Here is a 24,630-nt window from a genome sequence, read left to right as displayed (position 1 = left end):
CAATTACACTTTTCTTCACTGAGGGGGAAGGTGAAGTAATACTGCCTTGAAAAGGAGGACTCTTTAAAAGCAGTGAGGAAAACTGTGATATGCCTTTTATATGTTGCATCACTGAATAGTTGATTTCTAGTGGCAGGCCATGTCCACAACACTTTTCCAGACAAATACAAATGCTGCTATGTAAAATTTACGGTCCTGAAGTGTAAAGACAACTTGTGATGAGCATGACAAATTAGTAGCATTACAATGAGCAGATCTATATGATTTCAGTTCCCATACGGTGTAACGCATGCCTCCATCCTTTCTGCTGCAGCCATTAGTGTAGTCAGAGGATGACTGTGCAGTCTGTTACCATTACTGTTACTATAAAGATTGAGTCCTTGCACATCCAGAAAAATGGTCATTCTTAGAGCTCAACTGTTCACAGCAACTTCAGTAAACACTACTGCAGTCTTGCCTGCATTTCTGACTGCTACAGCCATAGCAAATGTTATTAGTTATAAAACTGGTTGGCAGTTAGTCTGGCAACTAGTGTTTATCTCTTACCTTGAAAGTTGAGAACTATTGTGCCAATTTAATCAAGTGGTACAAACCCAAATGAAGTAGCTATCGTTATTTTAATTTCCATAACGTTATAGTAAGGAGGAGAATGTTTAAATAAAGCCCTTAGTTCTGTCCTGCCATTATATTGGAAGAAAACGAAAGTCCTTTGTAATCAAATTGATGTTTTTCTGTTCAGGAGGATCTAACAAAACTTCACCTAAAACAAAATCAGGACCAGAATAATAGTGATTCCTCAGCGTTGTCATTCCCACAAGCACTGCTTAATGAAAAGAATCAAGAAATCGATCATTTGAATGAGCAGGTGAAGAGACTCCAGCATGAGCTAGAGAACGCTGTGAACAATAAGGTAAGAGTACTTACTAGACGGACGTTGCTTAATTTTGGGGTGGGGGGGAGGAATATACAATATCATATTGCAGATGAAATCTATTAGGTATTTCTCTTAGGACAGTAGAGAGTATTCTGAGTAGGTACCCGGCTAAAGTCTGCAGTTCTTCTTGATGTTTAATGTTTGATTTAATGCCTAAGTGATTCAGAAAAACCTGATCCATCTAGTAATTTTAACTCTAATGCACAATAGTAATTTTGCCTACATATATTAATACTCAGATCTTATCTTTTGCTCAGGCTGTGGAAGACCAAAAATCTGAAATTGAAGAACTCCAATCTCTTGTTGAGCACCTTCGTGGTGACCAGGAAAGGTTGCGTAAGGACAAAGATGAGGAGGTAGAACAACTTCATGGAGTAATTGAGAAGCTTCAAAAAGAGCTGGCACAGTTTGGACCAATATGTCATGAAGTTAGTGACAGCCAAGATAATCTTTATCAACTTGGCTTGGAAGAACCAGTGGAAAACCTTCAGAATGAGCTGAAGAAGGGGTTGGTAGATTGTCAGGGTGTTCCTGATCCAAACAGAAAAAACACATTGCTACTCTCCAATGTGAGAGAACTTCAGGAAGAACTAGAGCTTGTCTCAACTGCGAGAGAAGCTCTGCAGCACCAGCTGGAAGAGAAGGAATCGCAGTTCAAAATGGAAGTGGAAATTTTAGAACAAAATTTTCAAAAAGTACAAGAGTCATCAAAGCAGCACTTTGCAGAGCTAACCTCTCTAAGGATTCAGTACGATGCACTTCAAAAAGAATACCACCTTTTCCAAACACACTTTTCTCAGAGAGAGGTTGAAGTAAGGATGATTTCTTCTCGGATACAAGAACTTGAAGATACTGTTAGAGAGAGGGAAGCAAATATCCTAGAGAAAGATATACAGATGAAGACAATGGCAGATCAAAGAGCAGCTGAGACAAACGAATTGCAGTGCTTAATAGAAAAGGTAGCGGTGCTTGAAACTGAGCTGGAAAAGAAAGATGCAGATCGGGCTCAAGAGGTTCAAAATCTTCAGTCAGAAGTTTCTAGACTTGATTTCGAGGTGCAAACACTGAATCAAAAAGAAGTAGCTTATCAGAGAGAAATTGATGAACTGCAAGGTTGCATTGCAAAACTGAAAGATCAAATCGGGGAGTATGTGAAAGAGCTTGAAGCCTTACGATTAGAAAGAGATGAGCTTATTTCACAGTTGGAGTCCTACAAGTCCAAGGAGCAACATGGTTATGAAGAGGCTAACCTTCCCAAGCTGGTCTCCAAAACAGAAAGCAAAGGTGAAGATCTTAAAGGAATGGAGAAATTGGAAGTGCTGGGAGCAACTGTTGATCAGTCATTCGGAGTTCTGGTTTCCCCAAGTGATAAACTGGTATGTGCTTAGTTTTCTAATAGTGTTACTTTTTCTTGAGTAAGCCAATTTTGTGTCATATAAAGCCCTATAGTTTGCTCTTCTCAGTGTTGTAATGGCAGAAATGAAAATGCTGATTAGATGGCCTGTGCTATTATAGATTTTAAGAAAGCGTGAAGATGAACACCATGATATAAAAGTGGCTGTTGTGAGTCGGATTAAAGGTCTTTCTGTCTCTGTGTCCTTTTTCCAATAGTGGCTAGTGGTAGATACCTGGAAAGCTTAAGAACAGGGGAAGCACATATGGAAACTTAATCCAGTCAGGAAACCTCCTTTAGTTTTTCTAAGATGGATATGGTTTCAGGCATAGATCTTTAGATACTAGGTCTGTGTTTGCCATGCTTTATGGCTACCTTGGGAAACTACTTGAAAATACTTAGCCCTGTATTAAATTTTAGTAGAAACCTTTATTTACTCTGAATCTTTCTAGAACCATTTGCTCTGAAGAATTTAATGTGAACTTTCATTAAATTGTCCAAGTTTGGAAGGCAATAGGACCCAGAAGACTTGTGTTGCAGCGAGTTAGGGGCATCTGTCATGTACCAACTTAATGCACAATAAAGCTTACTTACAGAGGTGATAACTGTCAGTAAGCACACTTAATACCAGAAGAGCTCCTGAGTGCATAGGAACTAAGAAAGTTAAGTGCCAGTCTTCTGTGAATTTTGAGGTTCTTGCTTGGCAATATGATATGGGCATAAAAATCCAAGGTTGATGATTTATACTGTACTGCCCTTGCCTAGCCAGGGGGAAAGAGAGATGGCTTTTCAGCACCTGATAGAAATTTCTATTCTAGCAGAATGCTGGATTCTACTGAAATCCAATAATTTCAGTAGGATTATTGGATTTCCAAGCTGGACAAAATAAATGACCTTTAATATTGGTATCACTAATTGTAAAAGCGTACTTAACAGAGTTGCAGTGATATCACAGAATGTTACACGTTACTTTGCCAGTCATCACAGCAGGATGCAATTCCTCATTTTAAAATCTACTTGATAAGAACACTGGGTTTTTAATGAGGCTTTTTTTTGTTATCACCAAGCTACGCTCAAATATTTAGAATATATCGTACTTAAATTGCACTTGAATGCTATTTCTCCTTATATACATATTTTTCTTCTTATGTACAGAAAAGATCAGTGATATCACTTAATTATTACTCTGTGTTTATTTTCTAAGCAGACATGAAAACTGTTACTAAGCAAAATGTGTGATCGTTACTGTTTTTTTTTTATTTTTATTTGCTTAAAAGTTCTAGTTGGGATCAATGACATTTGCCTATGTGGTAGTCTTGACTCAAAGTTTCTGTTTCAGAAAGCTTATGGGGGAGGAGGTGGGAATAGCACTGAGTCACGTATGCAGAATGATGTATATATGACCAGTTGTTCATTCCTTATAAACAGGGACATAACAATCATTATGTACCATATTTAATGACTGTGGTTTTTATCTGTCTCTAATGGTCTTTTTCAAGTTGTAATAGTGACTTGGTAGTAGCTGATAACTAACCTTCATTAGTTTCAGCTTTCTGGTGGAAATTGCATATAGCAGTACTGTCTTCCTCCTGTCCAGAACAGGAGTACAATTGCTTGATCTCAGCTTTAATAGTGATTACTTTTACAAGCTTAACATGTTATGCTAGCCTACGAATTCAAGACAACAGCATCATTTACACTGATTGTTTTGTAAAATATTTAAACAGTGTAAGAGGTGCATCTGTAACTTCAAAATCATAGTTACTGCAGACACAATTTGGAAATTTGAAAATGGATGGAAAATATATAGTCTATACTAATATGGAAACTGCTCACATGGAAATTATGTTTTCCTTTGAACTCAATGCAGGGAGAGATAAAGGCTACAAATGCTTCACAAAATAGAGAGAGTGTAATTGTAAAGATGGCATCTCATGAAGAAGAACTGAAATCTGAATTAGCTTCAGCAAAAAAAGAGTTAGGATTCAGTGAAGAGAGAAGTAGTAAAACTTTGAAGGATATAAAGGTATACTGCAATTCTGGGGACAGTTAAATGGTTTAAACATTTTTTTCAAGGAGAACCTTGGATTTTCAAATATTTAAGTTTGTTTATATATTACATGTCAATGGTGTTTTCATGTGTAAGTGCAAAAAGTCTTTGAGTATGTTGTGGCAATGGAGGGATGGTCAGCAAAGATAGGGAATACATTGAGTCAAAGTAAATACTTTAGCTGTATCCTCAAGCATTCATGTATAATAATGAATTATGAGTCTATAATGACGCATTCCTATGGAACAGTTCATTCTAATAGAAGGAAAAGTGTAATCTTCCATTTAGACTATCAACTGTCTGAGCAAGATATTGGCCATGAGCTGAGAGCTGGAGAAAAAGAATAGTATTTGGGTACTTCTGTTGTTCTAGTATGGATAAGGTGAAAGTCCTGATGAGCTGTGATACAGAACCTACCTCTTCAGAGGTAAAGAAGTGATTGCTGCTTGGAGTAACCAGTGACAAAACCCACGTGAGGTTAAGCAGCTCTCTACTTAACCCTGCACAGTGTGCAGGAGCTGGTTCCAAATGTTATCGCTGTAACGCTGAAGAGCCTTTGTGTGATAGCGAACATAGCAACCTTGCAGGAGTGAAGAAACCCCCTACAGTTATTCTTAGGTTCAAAAGTGAGAAAAATGAAAATTCGGAAACATATTAAAAAGAAAGCTGGAGGATTAGCCAAAAGGGTAATATATTTGCAGCTGGCAATTGAGTTAAAAAGAACTAGGATAATTCTGCTAAGAAGGATGATTAACATGAGTAAAAGGATTAAGATGAAGGTCTGAAATGAGGGAGGAAACAATTACTCACTGTCTCTCATGATATAAGAGGTGTGGAGGGTGAAATGAAATTTCTAGGGTGGCAGGTTTAAAGAAATAATTTTTTGAACAATGCATTTTAGCCACAGAATCTTAAGAGGTAGTTGTATTTTTAAAGTGCTTTAGACAAAGTCACTGAAGCAAAATCCACCAAGAACTGCTAAACAGAAAGATGTTGGTTGAATATGTGGTCTGGGATGTGTGGACCTTAGGTTGGTGTTGTCCTGCAGGGTTCTTCAGCACAAGATTGGCCTAGTCCTGTAAAACCTTCTTCAGATACGATGGATGTAAAACAGAGAGGGAAGTGCAAAACCAGAGATGCAACAAATGCAAGTTTGGGGATGAAGAGGCAAGGCGAGGCAGGAAAAACAGACCCATCTTAATGTTGTGGGTAGGTCAGCTTGGGCAGGGGACTCCAAGAGGATTCTGTGTCTGTGGCCTTGGGTGAGGATTTTATATATGGAAAAAGTGGAGGCAGAAGGGCAGCAGACCTTCTGTGTGAGGTTGTGGAGGCATTAGAAAAGAGGCCGCAGCTTGGTGCACTCAGTGTAAATATGCTGTAGAGTCTCCTTTCTCCCAGGGAAGAGCACAGACTTTGCCAAGAGCATGCTTGTGTCTGCTTTTCCTTCAGGAATTTCTAACTAATGGCACCAACCAGCCCTGGAATCACAGTGGGATGGACACCAGCCTGCTGAGGTTCCTTAATCTTTTGGTAATAGTAGGTCCTACCACACTGGTTCTTTGAGATTACAAGGATGAGGGAAAAGATATTGCCATGGTGTGATTCAGACATTTTCCATCTGGATGTTCTGTCTGAACATAGTAATATATTTAGAGACTTTAAATCACAGCTTTGTCCTGTCTTTATGATTTCTAGAGCAAGTAGTGGGATTCGTTGGGTGAATGACATGAGGTTTATCTCATCCCCATGACTTTACTGGGAGATCTCTGGTGACAAGCCTTAGGGACAAACCTCACTGTGTCACGTGGGTCTCCACCTGCAATGGAAAGGGCTCTGCAAAAACAGCCTGCCTGCGGAGTGTGTAACAAACCTGTTTGTCGTAAAGAGCAACTAGGTCATAGGAGAAGACCAATAACTTCAAGAGACTTTGGCAAGGGAAGGAAGCTCTTTATATGGAGATGCTGACTAAATCAGAGCCCTTGTAGTGAGGGAGGCTGGGAGGAATGTGCATGCTCCACAGCACAGTACTGCCTGGCCCTCACACCACAGTGAAGGTGCTGGTGAGATCCCACAGCTTGTCAGGTGTGCAGGCCCTCAGGCTGGGCAAACAGCTAAGTGAGCACAAGGATCGCCAAGGACTGAGGAAAACGGACACCTGCTGTGTCCATGCTAGCTGTGTCTCCCTGTTGGCACCCGTCAAAGGGTGGCTGGGCAGGAAGGACTTTGGTCTGACCCAGTATATGGTTTTATGGAGTCAGATTTTGAGAAACGGTCTGCAGTGCTGCTGCTCAGCAGAGACCTGTTTCTTGTTTGATGCTTGGAAGAAATGTGTGGGTTGCCCTGGTGTGAACAGGCTGGTGAGGGTACCAGCGCAGCCTTGCCAAAACTCCCATGGTAGCTTGATGTTTTGCATGGCTGGTGTGTGTGTGTGCGTGTCTGTCTGTCTCACCGCAGATCTGTGAGATAGGACGTCTGCATCTGTGTTGCTGTTCCCTCTAAAGTATAGAAGTAGACGGTTCACAGTTTCTCTTGGGTTGAAACGGCAGGTATAGAAACCATGTTTAAGTTCTTCCTAAGCAGTTCTCCCTCTGCCCTGGGTCAAGAATTAGGAAGACAATAGGTTTGCGGTTGTATCTGTTGAAAAGTAGGAAGATTATCTACACAGCTATGAGGAATATTTCTTTTTCTATTTTGATACAAAAGTCAGCTCTGAGGAAATGGGTAGATTTGCTGATTAATGCAGATTTTTTTCCCATTGGTAATGTGTTTACCTCTTAAAAAGCATGGTTAGCTGGCATGTAAAATATGCTGAAATACTGTGTTATTTTTATATAAAATCTGGGATTAATAATAGATCTGATTATTAAATTTGAGAGGATTTTTAAATGCATATTTTTTAGTTTGTAAAATAATATTTAATTCCATTGAGCAATTAGTATGTGTTCTTTCATTGTAGGAAAAGGATAACATTATAGAGGACTTGACAACTCGCAATATAAATCAGAAATCTCAGATGAAGCAGTCACAAGAAAAGGTCTTGACTCAGGAATCGGACGTGATCAATAACTCTGAAAAGCAGGAAGATTTAGAAAAGCATTGCCAACAAATGTTGAAAATCCATCAAACTCCTGATTCTCCAAAACAGAATTTGATCATAGGTTATAAAGACACTCCAAAAGACTTCCAGGATTTAATTGTGGATATGGTTTCATGGGAGTCACCTGAGATTGTGAGAAAGCAGGATACAAGCATGGAACTTCAACCAGTGCTTCACTTGACTCCTTTTTCAGAAGTGGATAGCACAGATTTTGAAATGATGCACGCAAGGTCATCAATGCAAGAAGATACTTCTGGGTTGCTGGGATATCCAAATCTCTATGAACATGGCAGTGAGGAAGCAGCAGTGAGAGGAGATGTGAAATCTCTAGCTTTCTCTGAAAGCACCTATTCTGTCGATGATGACCAAGATATAGAGAAGATTTTGGTAAGTGATATTTCATGTTTCATTTAATTCTATTTAAACAAGGCTGGCCTGTCCCCCTCCTAGACTATTGCTGAGCCATTGGGTGTCAGTGTTAGACCCTGAGAAGAGTCGGTACAGCATCGTGCTGGATGTGCAATCATCTTCTGTTGGTTCTTCCCTCATTAGCAGATAGCAGAGCAAACTCTGAGCTGTATTAAAACATTGTTTACCACTGCTTCTAGTAAGTGAAAACGGTCTTCCAAAAGCTAAAATCAAACAACGAGCTGCTTGCAGAACAGCTTTGCACCCTGCATGTCTATAGGCTGCTGATGTAGTTTCAGTAAAAATCTGAGTATTGTTCAGGTGTTTACAGAAGGTCTGAGAGTACTCTGTAAATCGTGGTACTTCTGCAGTGGGGCTACAGGGAAGTAATTGATAAATTTATGCTAATATTTCATGTGTTCGTAGCTGAACGGAAAACTGGAAGATTTTTTTCTTTTTTCTTTTTTTAAATTTATTTTAAACCATGGTAATCAGTGTACTGTAACAATTCTCCACCTATGTGGTAGAGTGTTAGAAGACAAAATTGGAAGAAAATATTTTGTCTTTTATTGGAAATGTTCTATGTACTCAGGTCTGTATCATTTGACGGGAAGATGAAGTCTGTACAGCTTTGCTCTTGAGAACCACAGGAGTTGGTTGGGGAGATGTTGTTATTGTTTTTGTTATTAATAGCTTTACAGTATGCCTAGGAGCTCCGCTAGAGTTACAGATTACTGTATGTGCCCTAGGGTGCTTTTAATAACAAAACTCAGCGTGAAAAGGAGTGACCCATTTTCCAGACAGGAAGGGAGGCAGAGACTCCTTAGCACTATCCTCGCCAAAATATATGAAAGGACACCTCGAGTTTGACTGAGGTGGTGAGTTTGTGCTATGCTTCATCGGCTCTAATCAGCCTGCTGCTGAAGAAGAGGGATTTCCTTTGCCCCTTTCCCTCATCTCCGGCCTGTGCCTTCCTGCCTCTTCCCCTGGGCCTGATCTGGCACTCGTGGAACCGAAGGCTTGCGTCACTCTTTGGAGCTTTTCTCCTCTTAGAGGAAAACTAATCAAGATGGTTAAACTTTCATTCGTTCTGACTAGTGAGAATTGCTGGACAGCTGCATGATTGCTCGATCCCCCAAAGAAGAAAGCAGCATGTGAGAGCTGTGGGTCAGGAAGGGGTGCAGGATCTTCTCTTCTGATGGGAGCTGGTAGTTGGATTAAATGCACTGTGAAGCTGAACCTTTCCCCAAACCAGAATGTTTGGGCCTGTCTACCTGCATGCTGCAGCTGCTCTTGGCCCCAGCCTAGTTAGAGCTGATGTACCTAGCTGTGGGGCTACAAGCTGTGATGCAGGCCCAGCATTTGGGCTAGTTTGGGTTTGTTGGCTCACCTAGAGCTAATATGTCTCTTAACAAGGTGATGCGTTATGCAGTGCCCTTCTGGCAGAGATGGGAGGCCTGGCCATCAGAAATTCACCTTTAGCGTTATACCTACCGGCCATCTGAAATAAACTGAAGCTGTAATATCGGATTGGTTGAATGCTAACTGAACAATGATTAAAACTCTGTATTGAAAAATTTTACCTTTATTGACTTGAAAATGAAGAATCTTCTGGATCCTGCAGCGCTAGCAAACGTGTTGTGTAATTTCACTTTTTAGGAGTCTCATCATGAGGGTGTCTTTAAGGTTAAAGCCACCCCTACACCCCAGCAGACAGACCGTGAACAGATTTCAGCAGAGATTTTTCATCTCTCCTTGATTAGAGCATTTCATCATTTACTGTGCAACTTAAAATATCTTTTCATGTTACAAGAGATAGTTTTGTTCTTCTTACAAGTCATAAAATGTATGTGATATTCCTTTTGTTTTCCTACAACTCAAAAGTACCTAAAAGGAATTCAAAGTGTTCCCCAGAATGACATGTCATCTGAGATGTGAGCATCAAAATTTATTTCAAAGGAAAATTCTTAAGATTGTAATAAGTGAGGGGGAAAAAATGGCAGGAGAGCTCCAGTTTTGTTTCATCATGGTATTTGCTGTCTCTAACACTGTGATCAAGTAGGCGTTTGCTAAAATCTGCACCAGTGAGAAGGTTGTTTTAAATGCCGAAAACTCTACAGCTGGATTCAGGAAACTAATGCTAGAAATTATTTCCAAGCAGGTGAGAGAAACTGATAATCTAACTTTAACCCCATCTGATTTGCAAGATGACGTAAGATCAACAGCATCTGCCATAGAGGTGGCGAGTGATGGATATGGCAGCAGTAAGTTTAATTTTGTTTGTCGGTTCTTTTCACCTTTTGATAACTTCAGTCTCAAAAATATTGTAACACTTCCTCTTTCTTCCATTGTCTTTCATAGTCGATCTTTTATTGGAAACCTGTACTTTCGTCAGGTGATGCTTTGTTTAGAAGCACTTGTATATTCATTCATGTTAATGGAAGTCTGCTTTTAATTTTTCATCCTTATATACTGAAAAGGAGGCATAGGGGTTTAGCGAGTCCTGACTTAACTGCAAAATTTTCTGTAGTGCTAAAGGCAATTTATTACTTTTTTACTTGTTTGAGTTAGTTGAGATCCCTCTTGGCTAAATCTCAACCATCTAACTTGAGATAACTATGCATTTATACTAGCTGAAGAAATGATGGCTATTTTTGCAAGTGGTTATACTAGTTTCAATTTCTCTTCAGGTTTGTAACATTTTGGGGGTCTCTTTTTCTTCAGATACCAGCTCTGGTTTGGCAGCTAAACTAAAACAGGAGCTAGAAACATCTGAACATCTAGATGCTAGTTTCTTGGCTTATCTGCGGTACCGAGGCATAGTTCCAGATATTATGGAGTCAATGAGAGAAAAAGAAATACTTTCACCACAGCTGAAGGTAATATGTGATTAATATAAGCATACCAAGAAATTAAAACTGAATCGTAGAAGTGAAATGCTAATGTAAAATGGGGTTAACTGCTGCCTTTACACTATAAACTGTTCTGCAGTGATTTAAACCTTGAGTTGATTACAGTTATTGGGTCCTTCTGCATCTCTCTTGTGACAAGTTAACTGACACTTGTCCTGCTTTTACTTGGGGGAATTGTGTGAATTCTGCTAGGATGGCATGGGCGATGCTCCAGAATGTGGCAATGCAAGGACTGATTGACCTTCCGGTTTAGGGTTTTTTCTTGGAGGCCTTATGGAAAGCTGCCTCGTAAATAGGCATAGGCAGCTGACATGGTGCTCCCCTGCCTATTCTTGCCATTCTGGTATGGTGGAAAGCTGCAGAAACACCATTGCAATGGGTGGAAGGATCTTACAGAGTCAACTATTTCAAGAAGGACAAGGAATACGCGGGGACTGAGCAGACATTTCTACTCCTGACAGTAAAGCATGCTCAAGAAAGTATATCCCTGGGACTCTTTGGTTTGGTGCTGCGGCCGAGCAAGTTCTCAGTCATGCCAGAAATTCCAGAGAGTGAAAGGGAGATTTAGCCAGAAGCATACTGAAGTGTTCAGACTGCTTCTGTTGTTAATATTTACCAAAGGGTAGCATGTTTTAGCATTGCCTCCCGAAGTACTCACTATTTTGACTCTGGTTACAGAAACTGTAACTCAAGTATATTAAGTCATTCAATAAACTGCGAAGTAAGAGTGTCAAGAGTTAAACAAAATCACTTGGTATTGTTGTTGTTAAAGTGAGTAGCATTGAGAAAGAGCTCCACGTCGAGGCTGGGATATTTTTGATGAGATGTGCGTAGAAAAGGCCTTTAATCTCCTATGACCTTGCTTGGAATGAGACCAGGAAACATCTGCACATGATGTAATAGCTTGTGAACAGGGAATTTATTTAAAAGAGATCATTTGGCCTGACAATGTCAGAGGAAACAGTTTCCACTATGTAAATTATGAAGACTGATTATTTTGGGAGCCATTATTTTTTGGTAATCTGCTACAATAAGCCAAGGTTGTGTAAATATGTAATTCAGTTTTCTAGCCTCTGAGGATCGTCTAGCATCACTGGGGTTTAGTAACATGACTTCAGACTTTATAGAATTTGGCTTATTGCCAGAAAAGTTAACTAAACAGTTCTGAAACAACAGAGTTAAAGTGCAGTCCTTTGGCACGTCTGCATGTTGACTTGCACAGCAGTAAGATGCATTGGCGTAGGCTGCTGTTTGTATTTTAACATTGTGTGTGATCGCTGTATTCTTAAATATTGGGCTCATTTGTTAGGAGGTAACACTCTCTGGTAACTTCGTTTATTAAGCGTGTCAAGTAGCAGGGCAGAACTGCATGCCTTTATCTAGATTACAGCCTAGGACAGCCTTCTTGTTTCCATTGTCTAGCTACGCCATCCCACTTGTACTCTGTCAAGATGTTGATGCTTGTCTCCTAATATTGTGCATTGTTTTCTTCCTTCCTAGACGGTACTGAAGATGGTATACGAGGAGAGCCGCAAAATATTGGCTTTATCAGAACATCCCTTCAGTCTTAGGGATCAGAAAAACGTTCATCAGACTGGAGCAGCTACAGAGGGACAACAGAAGGAAGGCATAGCCTTTCTGGATGCTATACAGTCACTGAGAGATTACCTTAGCAAGGTAGCAGATAGAGGAGACAAGGTATCATGATAGAGATGACCTGTACCCTTTAGAACATGGTTACCAGTTCTTTATTTTTAAATATATATATACATAAAAACATATACAATGTATGTATGAGGAGCAGGGGATTCTTTCCTTTCTGAGGTTTGAACAGGCCTCTCTAACACCTTTTAGTCTGCTTAAATTACAAAGTAGTTTTCTGCAGCAATGATACAAAAGACACTTTACAGTTGCAGGCCATCTGAAAGGTGTTGGTAGGCTGTATGTGGTTTGCAAGTTAGAGGTTGATGCTACAGATGCCAGTAAGTATGCTTGTTTTCTACAGGAACATTCGGATATTACCACTGACTGGAGAGGAGAACTTCTCCAAGCAGTACAGAGGGTGTTCGATAAGGAGAGAAACGTGTTGCAGATTGATATGAAGTCTCACTTCTGCAATCCTGGGTCTGGTGATGAAGGTTCATTAGTGGAAAAACTGGAGCATATTATGAAACAACAAGTAAGAAAACCTCTTAAAGTATTATGCTTATAAATCGCTTCTTCTATTCCACCATATTTTAATTTAAGAGTGGATATGGGCGTGATGCATGGATACTGCAATTATTTTACAGTTTTATCGCCTCTGTTCCTGAATCTTACATCTTATGCATTAATCCAGATTGTGTCCTATCAGTATGCTTTTATAATCTTTATTTTGGCACCATTTTTTCTCAGACTTCATGTTGAAAATCTATTGATTATTATATTTGGCAGCCAGAAAAAGTAGTGATCAGGAGATTGTGGTAGTGAAAAGGAAATATTTGATGAAGGAGGGTGGGAAAGAAGAATTCCATCTGGAGCATCGCAGATCTCTCTTGCAAAGGGTGTATTTTGAGCTAACCCTGAATATATTTGGGATTGTTTCATGACAATATTTAGCTTTTAGCTGCAGGCCAGATGGTTTGTAGCAACTATTATGTGTAAACTATTATTAATAACTATCAGGCTATTTGGAAGCCAACGAAGTGTTTTTGTGTTACTTAACGTTAACGTTGAATTAAAATGGGGCATGAACCTAGTCATTTGAAGTTGCCTTTCTATAAAACTTCTAATGCAAAGGTTTCTCTAGGGTTTATCCTTGTAGGAAAAAATGGGAATAGCTTTGTAGATTTATTGACACTTGGTTCATTTTCAGGAGGAACAGCGGCAGATGGTTGTAGAGCACCTTTTCTCCTCAGACAGGAATAGCTTGCTTTATGAAATACAGGACCTTCGAGCTCAGCTACGCATGACACATCTTCAGAACCAGGAGAAGCTACAACAGTTACAGGAAACTCTTACTAATGCAGAAGATCATGGGAGCAAACAGGAACACCAGCTTCGGAGGAAAGGTAGTAATTGCCACGCTTCTGTCACCTGGGCTTCTATATTAGTTCTTTTCTTTTTTGCCTAAAAAGATAAAAGGCAAAATAAATTGCTTTGCAAAGAAACAAATGCTATACAATACTTTAATGCACTCAGGTTTCCTAAGATTTTAACAAAGGAGGAAGCATATGTTGTTATTCTTTCTAGTGTTGGTGGTTAAGAAAAGTCTACGCGAAAGATGAATAAAAGCTTTAAAATAACTGAAAGCAGTATCGCTGAAGGGTGACTCTTTGTCAATAAATGTATACCTGTAGAAAACCCAAGAAAGATGAAACCTTTGATGGTTTTCAGGGAATATTGTGTATATATGTTGGCTAGTAAATGGATGATTTTGCTTCATGAGGCTTTGAATCCCTTAGCAATGGGTTGTTTGCAGTGTATTAAAGTTGCTCACTTAGTCTCATCTGGCTTTCATACCCTTCTCATTTTGCCTGGCCCACTAACAGCAAAGCTGTAGCGTGTATGTGCATCTTTCTGCTTATTCACATCATATTTGAAAAGAAACTAATTCTCCAGACAAGAATGCTTTAATACAGCTAATTTATCTGCAGTTTGAAGCGGCGTAACTGATAACATATTGTTACATGCTCTGTAATGCAAATGACTGTTAACGTTTTCTTATCTCAGTTGAATTATTAGAATATAAGCTTCAGCAGGAAAAATCTATTGTAAGCGGCTTGCAGAGCACCCTGGCTGAGGAGCAGAAGAGAGTTTCTGAAACATGTGAACTCTTGAATCAAGAACAAGCTGCAGTATCAGCCCTGAAATTGGAGCTTTATGAAAGTAAGCAAGAGAAAGAAAAGCTGCAAAACTCACTAGAAGAGCTTCAGAGGGAAATAAACCAGTTCTGGTAAGAAGTATCTTTTTTGGCGGTGTGTGGGTTGTTTTTTGTTTGGGGGGTTTTTGTTTGTTTCAAAATGTATTAACAGATCTGAAAGAGCTTTATACTTATTGGATCTGCAAATAGCTTGGAGCTTGGAGACACAAAGAGGAAAATGAACCTCTGTTGCTTTTCATGGATATATTTGTTTTTCTTAATGATTTAAATTTATCTGATCTTCAATTCAAATTAGCATTGGTACTGTTTTTATAGCCTTGACAGAGAAGGTTATGGAAAGGGCTGCAGGTTGTATGGGTGCAGTAAAAGCGAACAGACTAGAATGCCTCTTAACTCTGGCCCTGCGTCCTTGATTTACTCCGCCATTCTCTTGCAGCTCTTCTCTTAGGCTTTTGCTCATCTCATAGTTCTAAACTACTTCTCCTTCCCTGTCATCTTGTGCACGTTTTCTCCCTCTTATTCCTAGTACACACCAATGTTTTTCTTTCCTCTTACAGGATGCCAGCTTTGCTTTGCCAGGATAGATAGTTTATCCCTATACTTTAGCAGTTACTCAATGGATATTTCTAGTTTTGCTTGCAGGGAGGTAAATTGTTGTCAGATGCTAAATAGCTGTAATTTGAAAACTGACCTTCTTTCCAAATAGCAGAGGTCATCTTAGAGAAATGAGCCAATAGATCAACTCAAAAAAAGTAATCCAACATGACTTGCTTGCATTGCTAATGAAGGGCGATCTGGTCTGAGTGCGGTTTGAAGTGTCATTTCGAATTTTGCAGTTCTGAATTGGAAAATAAAGAAAAAGATTTGGCAGCTGCACTTCAAGACCTGCAGAGTGAACGGCTGAAGGAAGCAGAGCTACGACATTTGTTTGAGGAACGACAGCTTCAGCATAAGAAAACAGAAGATGAAAAGACAAAGGCCTTGGAGGTAATTCCCTACATTGTAATGCTTCCAATGCAGTTCGTTTCACGAACTGAGGGAGGTGAACTAACAAAATGTTTTGGCAGTCTTTTCCCTATCCAATGTTTTTTGTTCAATCACCCTTTTTTTTTTTTTTAAAAAATCACTTTTACCCTGTTGGCATAGTGTTTTTTCATAGATTAAAGCTTTCAGTTACCCTCCTTAATTGAACATATAGGAATTAGCAAAAGTTTTACATATTTTTGGTATCTTCTTGCTGTTTCAGAACCTTACATTTTCACATTCTTAGGATAAGTTTTGTACTGCCTCTTATTGTGTAGGGAGAGCCAGACTTTACGTTTGTGCAATTGCACCCTTTATTCCAGAGCAAATGTGCTATGAGGATGTGCTGTGTATGATCAACTGAGATTATAAAGAAAATCACTCAATGATGCATTTACTTGGCAGAACAAACCTGGAACCTTTCCAATATAACATGTATTTTTGGAGGTTAACCAAACTCTTTTCTTTTTTTTTCCTTCTGTCCCCCTTCTTCTGGTTTGAACAGAAAGCAGATGAACAGTTTTCTCCGATATTGTGATAGTAATGACTCAGTTCTTGTAGAAGACCAGTAAATGACTGTAAAAAAAAAAAAAGATGATCTAACATAAACCTTTGGTAAACTTAAACCAAAGCCAAAGCATATCAGATACCTTCAAAACAATCCTTGTTACATGTCCTCAATGGGGAAACACAGTTTTGACTCTATTTCTCTCTTGGCCTGCCCTCTTATTTACATTATCTTTCTGATAGGTCTTTTTTTTTTTCTCCTGCTTGGATGGTAGACATGGGGCTAACATCTTCCATCTTATAAAAAAGAGACTGCCCGTGCAGAGAAGGCAGAGACCATCTTAGCCAAGGCAAAGAGAAATTACATTGCCCTAGATACGGTTCTGCAACAGATTAAACCATTCGCAGTCAGCGCTGCCACAGTCCTGCGTTCCCAAATCCTCCCTCGGACCAGCACTGCAGAGAGCCGACGGTGCCAACGTGTGCCAGATTTCTGCCACTTAGTCGTCTGAGCTGCCTTTCTGCAGGATCAGATGAAAGCTGGTGCTGATCGGAGGGAGGGTGCAGAAACCCACGCCAGGACTGCAGCAGTGCTAATTCTGGATTTTCTGCAGCCACTCTGGGTCTGTCCCTTCACTCACTTGCCTTCTTCTGCAGAAAGGGTGAGGAGAATGTGTTAGCTGGCGTGACGGACCTAGGGATGGATTATTATTATCAGTCTATGCTGTGTTCTTTAAACAGATGGCTGTAAAACCCAGAGGTTTTACATTTACTCTTACTGCTGAGATTTCTCGTTCTTTTTAAGTCAGCATGGGTTATTTCTGATTCAGATGTCACTTGTTAAGGTGATTGAGTGATATAAAGAATAATGATTTCCCAATGAGGAACTTACCATTTGGAAAAAAAAAAAAAAGTACTGGAAGATATTTTAGGTTTTTTTTCTTTTCTTTGGTTTGTTACTTATTATCATGATGGTAACAAGCACGCTTCTGACACTTGTAATTAGAAACTGGTCTGGTCTAGCAGGGATTTTCAAAGGTCATTTATCTTCCATTTAATTTAAACTTTTTCAATGCATTAACTATGCTGTTAACTGCTGAGTTGCTTCCCGGGTAAAACAGAAGGTTGAAATATTGTCGAATGCTTGCCTGCCCTGCAAATGAGTCCCTGTGCTAGAATATTGGTATGTGCTTCTCCCTTTTGAACAGGAGCTACAGGCTGCCTTGGAATCGCAGTCCATACAGAACAGTCAGCTGTCCGTATCCTTGGAGCACGAGCAAACGGTAAACGATAACCTCCGCAAGGAGCTTCAGATTGAACACTCCCGCTGCGAAGCTTTGTTGTCCCGAGAACAGAGCAAACTCTCAGAGCTGCAGAGGAATTTGGATGCTGAGAAAAACCGTTCGCTGGAGCTCCTGAATTCCTTGAATCACGAACGCGTTTTGACGGAGCAGTTGAGCATGAGAGCTAAAGAAGGCGCTGCTTGTCAGCATAGGGAGTCGCTGTTAGAGCAAGCCTTCGTTCGAGAGCTGCAGGCCCAGCTGGAGGAAGAGAGGTCCCGAACTATGGAGCTAGCTGCTGTAATTGAGAAAACACACCAGAAGGCCATTCGTTCCAAGCGGCAGCTGGAGGCTGAGGTGCAGATGTGTTGCGAAGAAACACAGAAGGAAAGGGAGATCAGTAACAAATTGCGAGCTACGCTGGAGTCTCTTCAGAGTCAAAAGCAAGAGGTAATCCGTTCCTTGGAGGCACAGAGGGAAAGAGAGGCAAAGCAGAAAGCTGACTGGGAACGACTGCAGTCGCTCTTCAGGACAATGAAAGAACAAGATAAAAACAAGAAAGAGGAGCGAGAGAAAGAGCGAAGGCAGCAGCAACAAACGGAAGTAGAGAAACAGAAGGACTGGCAGAGAGATCAGGAGAGACTGGTGAGAATGCTTAGTCAAATCTCTCTTTAGATTGAAATAGCCACAAACTGAATATGAACCCTGCGAATGGTGTTCTTAAATTGAAATATTTCCTTCCCTTCAACAAAGTGTTCTGAAAAATGCATTAGATGAGCTGTTTTCCTGAATTTCTCTATACACAGCTGTTTTCAGGGCATTTGTGTCTGGGCTTGTTGTAGATAAATGCTGACTTATTTCCTTGCCTATGCTAGGAAGTGCTGGTTGTTAACAGATGGAGAAGACCCACTGTTGAATACGGCTTAAACACAGTATGGAACCAAATGAGGTTTCATACCATTATGCTTACTTTGAGCTAGGCTTCTAATTTTGGTTTGTGGGAGTACCAATTTCCCCCATTTTGTTTCTCGGCTCCTTCACTTTCGCTAGAGGAGGAGGGGGGTTACAGGCTCTCTGGAGACTTGTCAGTCACCAAGTCTGGAAGTGGATGGAGAAGATACCTAATCCAGAATCATTAAAGGGCTTCCTGAAGGCACTAGAAGGCAATTCTATAATCTTCCTCTATTAAGTGGTCTGTGGGTTTAAGGAGTACTGAGATGGGTATATTCATTGGATATGATGCTTTTATTTGAAGCCTGCCTATTTATTTATTTACATAAGTTGCAAGTCACTACTTCTTATTCTTGTTCAAACAGCAAAAATTGGAACTGCAACACCAGAGGGATGAACACAGGATTAAGGAGCTGCAGGAAATACTGGCATTATTAGAAGAAAGGGAAAGAAATCTTCCATCTCAGAACTCTCAGCAAGAAGTTTTGTGCGCTTTAAACAAAGATCAAAATGCCAAACAGGCCATGACAAAAGAAACTGAAAAATTGCACTTGCAACAGCAGCAACAACAGCTAGAGAAGATAAGACAGCAGTTGCTTTTTGTAGCTGTCCATCTGAATGAGTTCATAAGTAAAACTGTAGATAAGTGAGTAGTTATTGAAACACTGCTTATAAAATAGTAGTTCTGTTTCTATCCTGCTTTTGACCCTGGGTGGGTCACGACCGAGAGCCCTGTACTGAAGGGAATGAGCAGTAGTATATCTCCTCCGCTGCTAACAAGATTTACCTTGTTTGAAATCACAGTCGCATAGTGGTAGCAGTCTCCGTTTAAAAGCTTACTATCATGCCATTTTAGCCATTCTCGTCAGAAGGTACTGGGGTTGTGCATTAGTTACACTGATTGAAATGCTTATGTGCCTGCTTTTCAACTGGATCTGTGAAGTGGTCCCGCTTACAAAGAACAACCAGAAAAAAGCCCTGTGAAGGAGTTGTATGTAAGTTTGGTAATTGCACCAAATTGAATAGAGAGCAGCCAAAAACTAGGTTATCAGCACATCTACAGGATCAGGATGGGAACCTCCATTGAGCATGGCAGGGGCAGCCTAGGGGATAGGAATGACCGGCTAGGTAATAGTAACTTTTATTGCTAGAATAAAATACTTTGATGGTTTGTTGCAGCCTGAAATACTGTGAAAGAATTTGAGACTGGTGTAAAACACAAATTTCTGATTAAATCCTTATGCAGCACTATTTAGAAATTCTGCTCCTCAAAATTAATAAAACTTGCCGATTTCTGTGTGCATCCATAGTGCTGTGTGCTAAATAGTATACATAAAGACGGCCTCAGAAAGTAGAAAGGTCATCCAGTAGGAGAAAGCAATCAAACGTATGTTAAGTATAATATGAGATTACTACAAATGAACCTAATACTGAAAAATTATTTCTGTTTAACAGAACAGTTAACGATTGGTCTGCATCAAATGATGAAGCTGTAGCCTCTCTACTGCAGACATTAAAAGAACTAAAATCAAATTTATTGTCTCCTCCGGCACCTCCGGTAAGGAAATGGCATATATTTGTTGATTATCAGTTAGTTGTTCTGTATCCTTTGGGTTCCAGCACATATGTGATGTGTTTTGGATTTGAGGTGTTTGTTTTGTTTTTTGTTTGTTTGGGGGGGGGGGAGGTTTGGAACACTTTACAGAAAATTTTATCTTGGCTTGGGGATGGGAAAAAAGACAGGAAATCCTGTATTCTTATCATCTTTATATCAACATTGTTTTAGTATCAGACTCTTGCTTTTTGTTATACTGCAGAGTCTGCTTATGAAGGTGTTTTTTTTAACCCTAGCTATGTGATACAAAGATCTCAAACCCTGGGATGTGTTGCTTCCTGCTCTGTATGCATCCAGAGACATTTGTTTTTCACCAGATTGTCAAGTAACTTGCAAAAGGCACAGTTGTGGTTCGTCATCTCAGGAGGGGAGATTAGCAGTATTACAGAAATTTTTATACAGTCTGGGGATTATCAAAGACTGAACTAAGGTCTACTGGTGGAAAGTATACGTTAAAAACCTACCTTTGAAATTCCTTTTTATTCACCAGATAACTTCTCCTCATTTGTATCTTTTTCTCTCACATACATTTTAGTTTACAGCTTTGTATTTAAGAAAGAAATCCTCAAAATGCATTGCAGTTATCTTAGCCTTTTGGGATTTAGGGCTTGTTCTGTTAGACTCAGCCTCCCTCTACTCCTTCACCTGCTCAATAACAAACTTGTGCAAGGTCTTCATAAAGCACATCTTTGAGAAAGATTTCTGAGAATTCGATACATGGAGAGGTTTTTGGAATTTCAGTTGTTCTCCTGTGCTCTGTAAAACAAGTTTTATATACAAAGAGCTGGTTAGGCATGGTGCAAACTCTCCTTTTGCCTACTTCCTTACAAAATACAGTAATTTTTTTTCCTTCTGTCACCTGTGCAACCAGTTAGGTGATTGCTGAAGGGATCTCCTCCAGCTTGGAGGAAGGGGTTGTAGCCTCTCGCGAATAGGTGTTCATGAAGTTACTTCAGTTAAGCCTTATTCTAACGAGGCTTTTGAGTCCTCTGCAGTGGACGTAATGCTCAGAGAGCTTGTGGGCAGACAACCTTATTGCTCCCTTTAAATTGGACTCAAGTTTTCTGACTTAGATTTTGTTTAAGTTTAGCCAGAAAAAGAGTTTTCAGTACAACAATCTAAAGACATACAGCTTTTTTTTTTTTTTTTAAGCTTAGAGACCAAAACTCTGCCTTGATATCCTTTCTTCTGTGGACACAAAAAACATCCCTCTTGTCTCTGCTCTTTCCAGGCTTTTATACTCTCGAGATCCACTTCGAGTTTTAGGCTTCTGCCTAAATTTTTCCTTCCTCTAATGATACTGAAGCACATGCTCAGGAAACCAAAGGACTTCATTGCTATTACCTTCTTGGTTTGCAATAAGTAGGTGACTGTTAGACAGGAAAACTGATGGAAAAATCCATAGGAAAATGAGCGTGGAGTAATCTCATCATAATGGATGGAGCAGAAATCAAATAGGTAGATGGGTTGTGTAATCCTTATCAGATATTGCAAGGTATCTGTTACTGCCTTCATATTGAGCTTTCACAGCTCCAGGTCTGTAAAATTCCTGGCATGACATAGCTGCAGTTTTTACTGGGATGCCTCCTGGGGAGGCCAATATAAAGCAACTTCCCTCCCCTCAAATCTAATACAGATGGTTTTGTTTCCTGTGGCTGAACGGTTTTTAATGACACTTATCCAAAGTGTATTTTGTGTCTGAAGTCCTTATCTCTGCCCTTATTCTCAGGATGCTGTTCTCTTCCATCTGTGTGTGACTTGGTGCAACCACCATGGCGGTGAAAGCCCTACGTAGGGAAATGCGTACTTTAGTTTCTGTAATTTCAGTATAAAAATCTGAGTTTGTACAGAACAACTCTTATTTACATAATGAGTACAGAGTAAGAATTTAACTTGGAAAGAAACAAATAGCTAACTTGGAAACAATGCCGAAGGTGATATTAGATTCTCGGAGTAATTTTTTCACTCATTTTCAATAACTGCAGTATATTATAATAACTATAGAACACGATCTAGCGAAAAATATGCTGAAAAGTGGAGGACCTGCTTTGCTGTCTGACTTTGAAGCTTCCTTTGCACTTTCAAACATCAGGGCTGTGGTTATGCGCTGGCAAGTTACAGATAGCATTGGAAATTCCATTGTATTTTTTCCCCTTATCTTTTACAAAGAAATTATTGCGGGGTTCAGTTTCTCTGGTAGACCTGTTGTTGAAGGAGATTGGAGAACTAGCAAATTCTGCCGTAGCAGTGGCAGAACAGAAATTAGCACTAACAGCAGCAGTTCTTTAATTTAAGAAGCTTCAGCATCAGCTGTATAGAGGATTTGGTAGTAGATAGGAACGTACTCATTGTTAACTGAGTTAACATTTTTCTTTGCTGTTTTGCTGCTGTACATGTTGCAGGCAATAAAAGGCATCTATCTGATGGCTGTGATTTATTATACTTAAGTTTTTTACTTGGTAAGTTGTGCTCTTCATAGAAGAGCAATGTACGTGGCTCATGTTGGTATACTAAGTTATTCATAAGAAATTAATTTTCTCATCCTGAAAAAGTTCAAATCCCTAAAAATATAGGGAGGTTTTACTAGAATAAGTTGCTAGGAGAGATTGGAGTTGGCTGTATGTACTCGCACCACTGATGTATAGACTTCATTTCAAGTGATAAAACACTAACCACCTGGAAAATAGCTTTACTTTCTGTTGTGATCTGCTGCATCATGCGCTCATGTAACTGTTAACCATTAAATTGATAATCAGTATGAAGGGGGTTACAAAGGCAGAACTCTCCCAGGAGCTGGACCTGAAGTTGTGGGTCTCATTCCTACAAGAGATGACTAACTACAAAACTAAACAGTCTCAGAATCGAATGTTTTTTTTTTAAATGTACTTCTGTGGATGCTTCAGAGTTTGTTTACATGCATGTTTATATGCAGACATCGTTCTTTACAGTTTTTTTCTTCTTGTGGTTGTGGAAGGAAGTAAGATGGTTCATTTCTGTTTCCAAGTGTTTGGGGGGCTGTTTGTCATTAAAGTGAACAGGATCCCTGTAAAGCTAATTTGTCAGATCTATAGCGAAGGGACAATTTGATTAACATACCTCTTAACATGGACTGCTTGCTTACTTTGCTTTCCTGTCCTACCATTTAACACCTGGATGGCACTGGTGATTTCAGGCTAATTGTTTTTATGTTCTAGTTTGTCCGTAAGATAAGATTAATCTTCAGTTTGAGATGTTTGGCTGTGGAAGTAATGTGCAAGAACCATCACGGCTCACTTTCTTTGGGTTTCCTTTTCAGATCAGAGCGCCAGATGACCCTGACTCTGTTCAAGAACTGGAAAGAGCTGCTTGGCAGCGAGAAAAAAGCATTTTGCAGAATGCCTTGAGACAGGCAGAATCTGAACTGGCTAAAGCTACTGTTGAAATTGAAAACAAACCAGCAGTAGAAACTTCCAGTCCAAAGGTAAAATGATAGTGCTGCCATCAAACGTGCAGTCTGCAACTTGGTGAGGGGGCAGCACCGCAGCCATTAGCCTATCATGTAAACCTTTGCCTGTTGTACGGATTTGCTGTAAAATAAATGTGTGTGAGAACTATTACCAACTCAAGATCATAAAAACCTCTGGAGAATTCAGTCTTTGGTAGCATCACTCGGGGGTATTGCCTAAGTGATTAATGTCACATGTAGAGTAAGTTAAAGTAATTTAGTAATTCTATTTTAGGCTCCAATTAAATTCTCTTTGTTATAAATATGATAAAACTTGCTGCTGCAGAGCAGCCAGGAAGTCTGCAGCTCAGATTTCTGGGGACAGAAGTAACTGTCAGATTATCGAATTTAACTTTCCCTTATTGCCATCGTCTTTTCCGTTGCCTTTTAAGAAGATGAATATTTTTATAGACGAACAGTTTTATGAACTGCATATTAAATTAGGAATGTTCTTCCCCAATTATCCCTTGTCAGAGAAGTTCCTTTATAACTTTCTTGGTATTAGACAGAAACTCATACCAAAAATCACCTTAACTCCTTGGAATCTTTCTACAGTTAATACTGAGAAAGATGCCTATTTCTTGTCTGTGTGTGAAATTATCAAAAATGCATACTTATATATTTTTCATAAACTTTTTTTATTCCTATGGCAAATCTGATTATAATCAAGTCAGATGAGTGCTCATCCCAACATGCCTTCTGGTTAATATTTAATTGATACAAGTTCTGTTTTTTTCTTAAAGAGTAAAACCACGTCAGAGTTTCAGGTATGAGAATTTTGCTTGGAAACTTTCAGGAAATTAAAGGCATTTTAATTTACCTGTAACCCTGAGTACGGAGGGTTGTACCAGCTGCCCTTTTGTCAGCAGTATGGAAGCTCCAGGTGAAGATGGCTTGTTTGTGGCTGGTTCTTTGCACACTGACCTGTAACCACACCAAGATATTTTAGCCTAGCCAAGACTTCATAGACATATGCAAGCTTTTATATATGGCTTCCAAATTGCCGGAGTTTAATACTCTTACTGGTTACCAAAGCTGGCCAAGTCACAGAGTCAGTAATAAAAATCCTTGTTCATTTTAAAGACTAGTGTAGGATGTTTCCATACTTGATAAT

At 39.6% G+C, this 24,630-nt stretch overlaps 1 protein-coding gene and 1 long non-coding RNA gene across 6 annotated transcripts in view; one reads left to right on the top strand and one right to left on the bottom strand.

Moving 5' to 3' along the window:
- Positions 1-24,630, top strand: part of PCNT (pericentrin) — a 102,303-nt gene that overhangs the window by 68,288 nt on the left and 9,385 nt on the right. For 4 of the 5 annotated variants that reach the window (XM_064515430.1, XM_026107407.2, XM_064515428.1 and 1 more), the window contains 14 exons: positions 740-910; positions 1,192-2,310; positions 7,334-7,861; positions 10,041-10,146; positions 10,607-10,761; positions 12,295-12,492; positions 12,800-12,973; positions 13,649-13,844; positions 14,506-14,728; positions 15,493-15,643; positions 17,395-18,111; positions 18,783-19,063; positions 19,873-19,975; positions 23,328-23,492. In XM_064515430.1, coding sequence (XP_064371500.1) covers positions 740-910; positions 1,192-2,310; positions 7,334-7,861; positions 10,041-10,146; positions 10,607-10,761; positions 12,295-12,492; positions 12,800-12,973; positions 13,649-13,844; positions 14,506-14,728; positions 15,493-15,643; positions 17,395-18,111; positions 18,783-19,063; positions 19,873-19,975; positions 23,328-23,492 — 4,287 coding nt within the window. The remainder of the gene's footprint in view (positions 1-739; positions 911-1,191; positions 2,311-7,333; positions 7,862-10,040; positions 10,147-10,606; positions 10,762-12,294; positions 12,493-12,799; positions 12,974-13,648; positions 13,845-14,505; positions 14,729-15,492; positions 15,644-17,394; positions 18,112-18,782; positions 19,064-19,872; positions 19,976-23,327; positions 23,493-24,630) is intronic. The other variant, XM_064515427.1, reaches the window with a different exon arrangement.
- LOC135328926 (uncharacterized) lies at positions 12,527-24,472 on the bottom strand. The gene is made up of 3 exons (XR_010390075.1): positions 24,337-24,472; positions 16,092-16,255; positions 12,527-13,902 (listed from the first exon to the last, which is right to left on the bottom strand). It is a non-coding gene; the product is annotated as an uncharacterized LOC135328926 (long non-coding RNA).

The sequence above is a fragment of the Dromaius novaehollandiae genome, chromosome 7, assembly GCF_036370855.1.
Source record: "Dromaius novaehollandiae isolate bDroNov1 chromosome 7, bDroNov1.hap1, whole genome shotgun sequence".
NCBI classification, from domain to species: domain Eukaryota; kingdom Metazoa; phylum Chordata; class Aves; order Casuariiformes; family Dromaiidae; genus Dromaius; species Dromaius novaehollandiae.
This window is presented reverse-complemented; position numbering and strand designations above follow the sequence as displayed.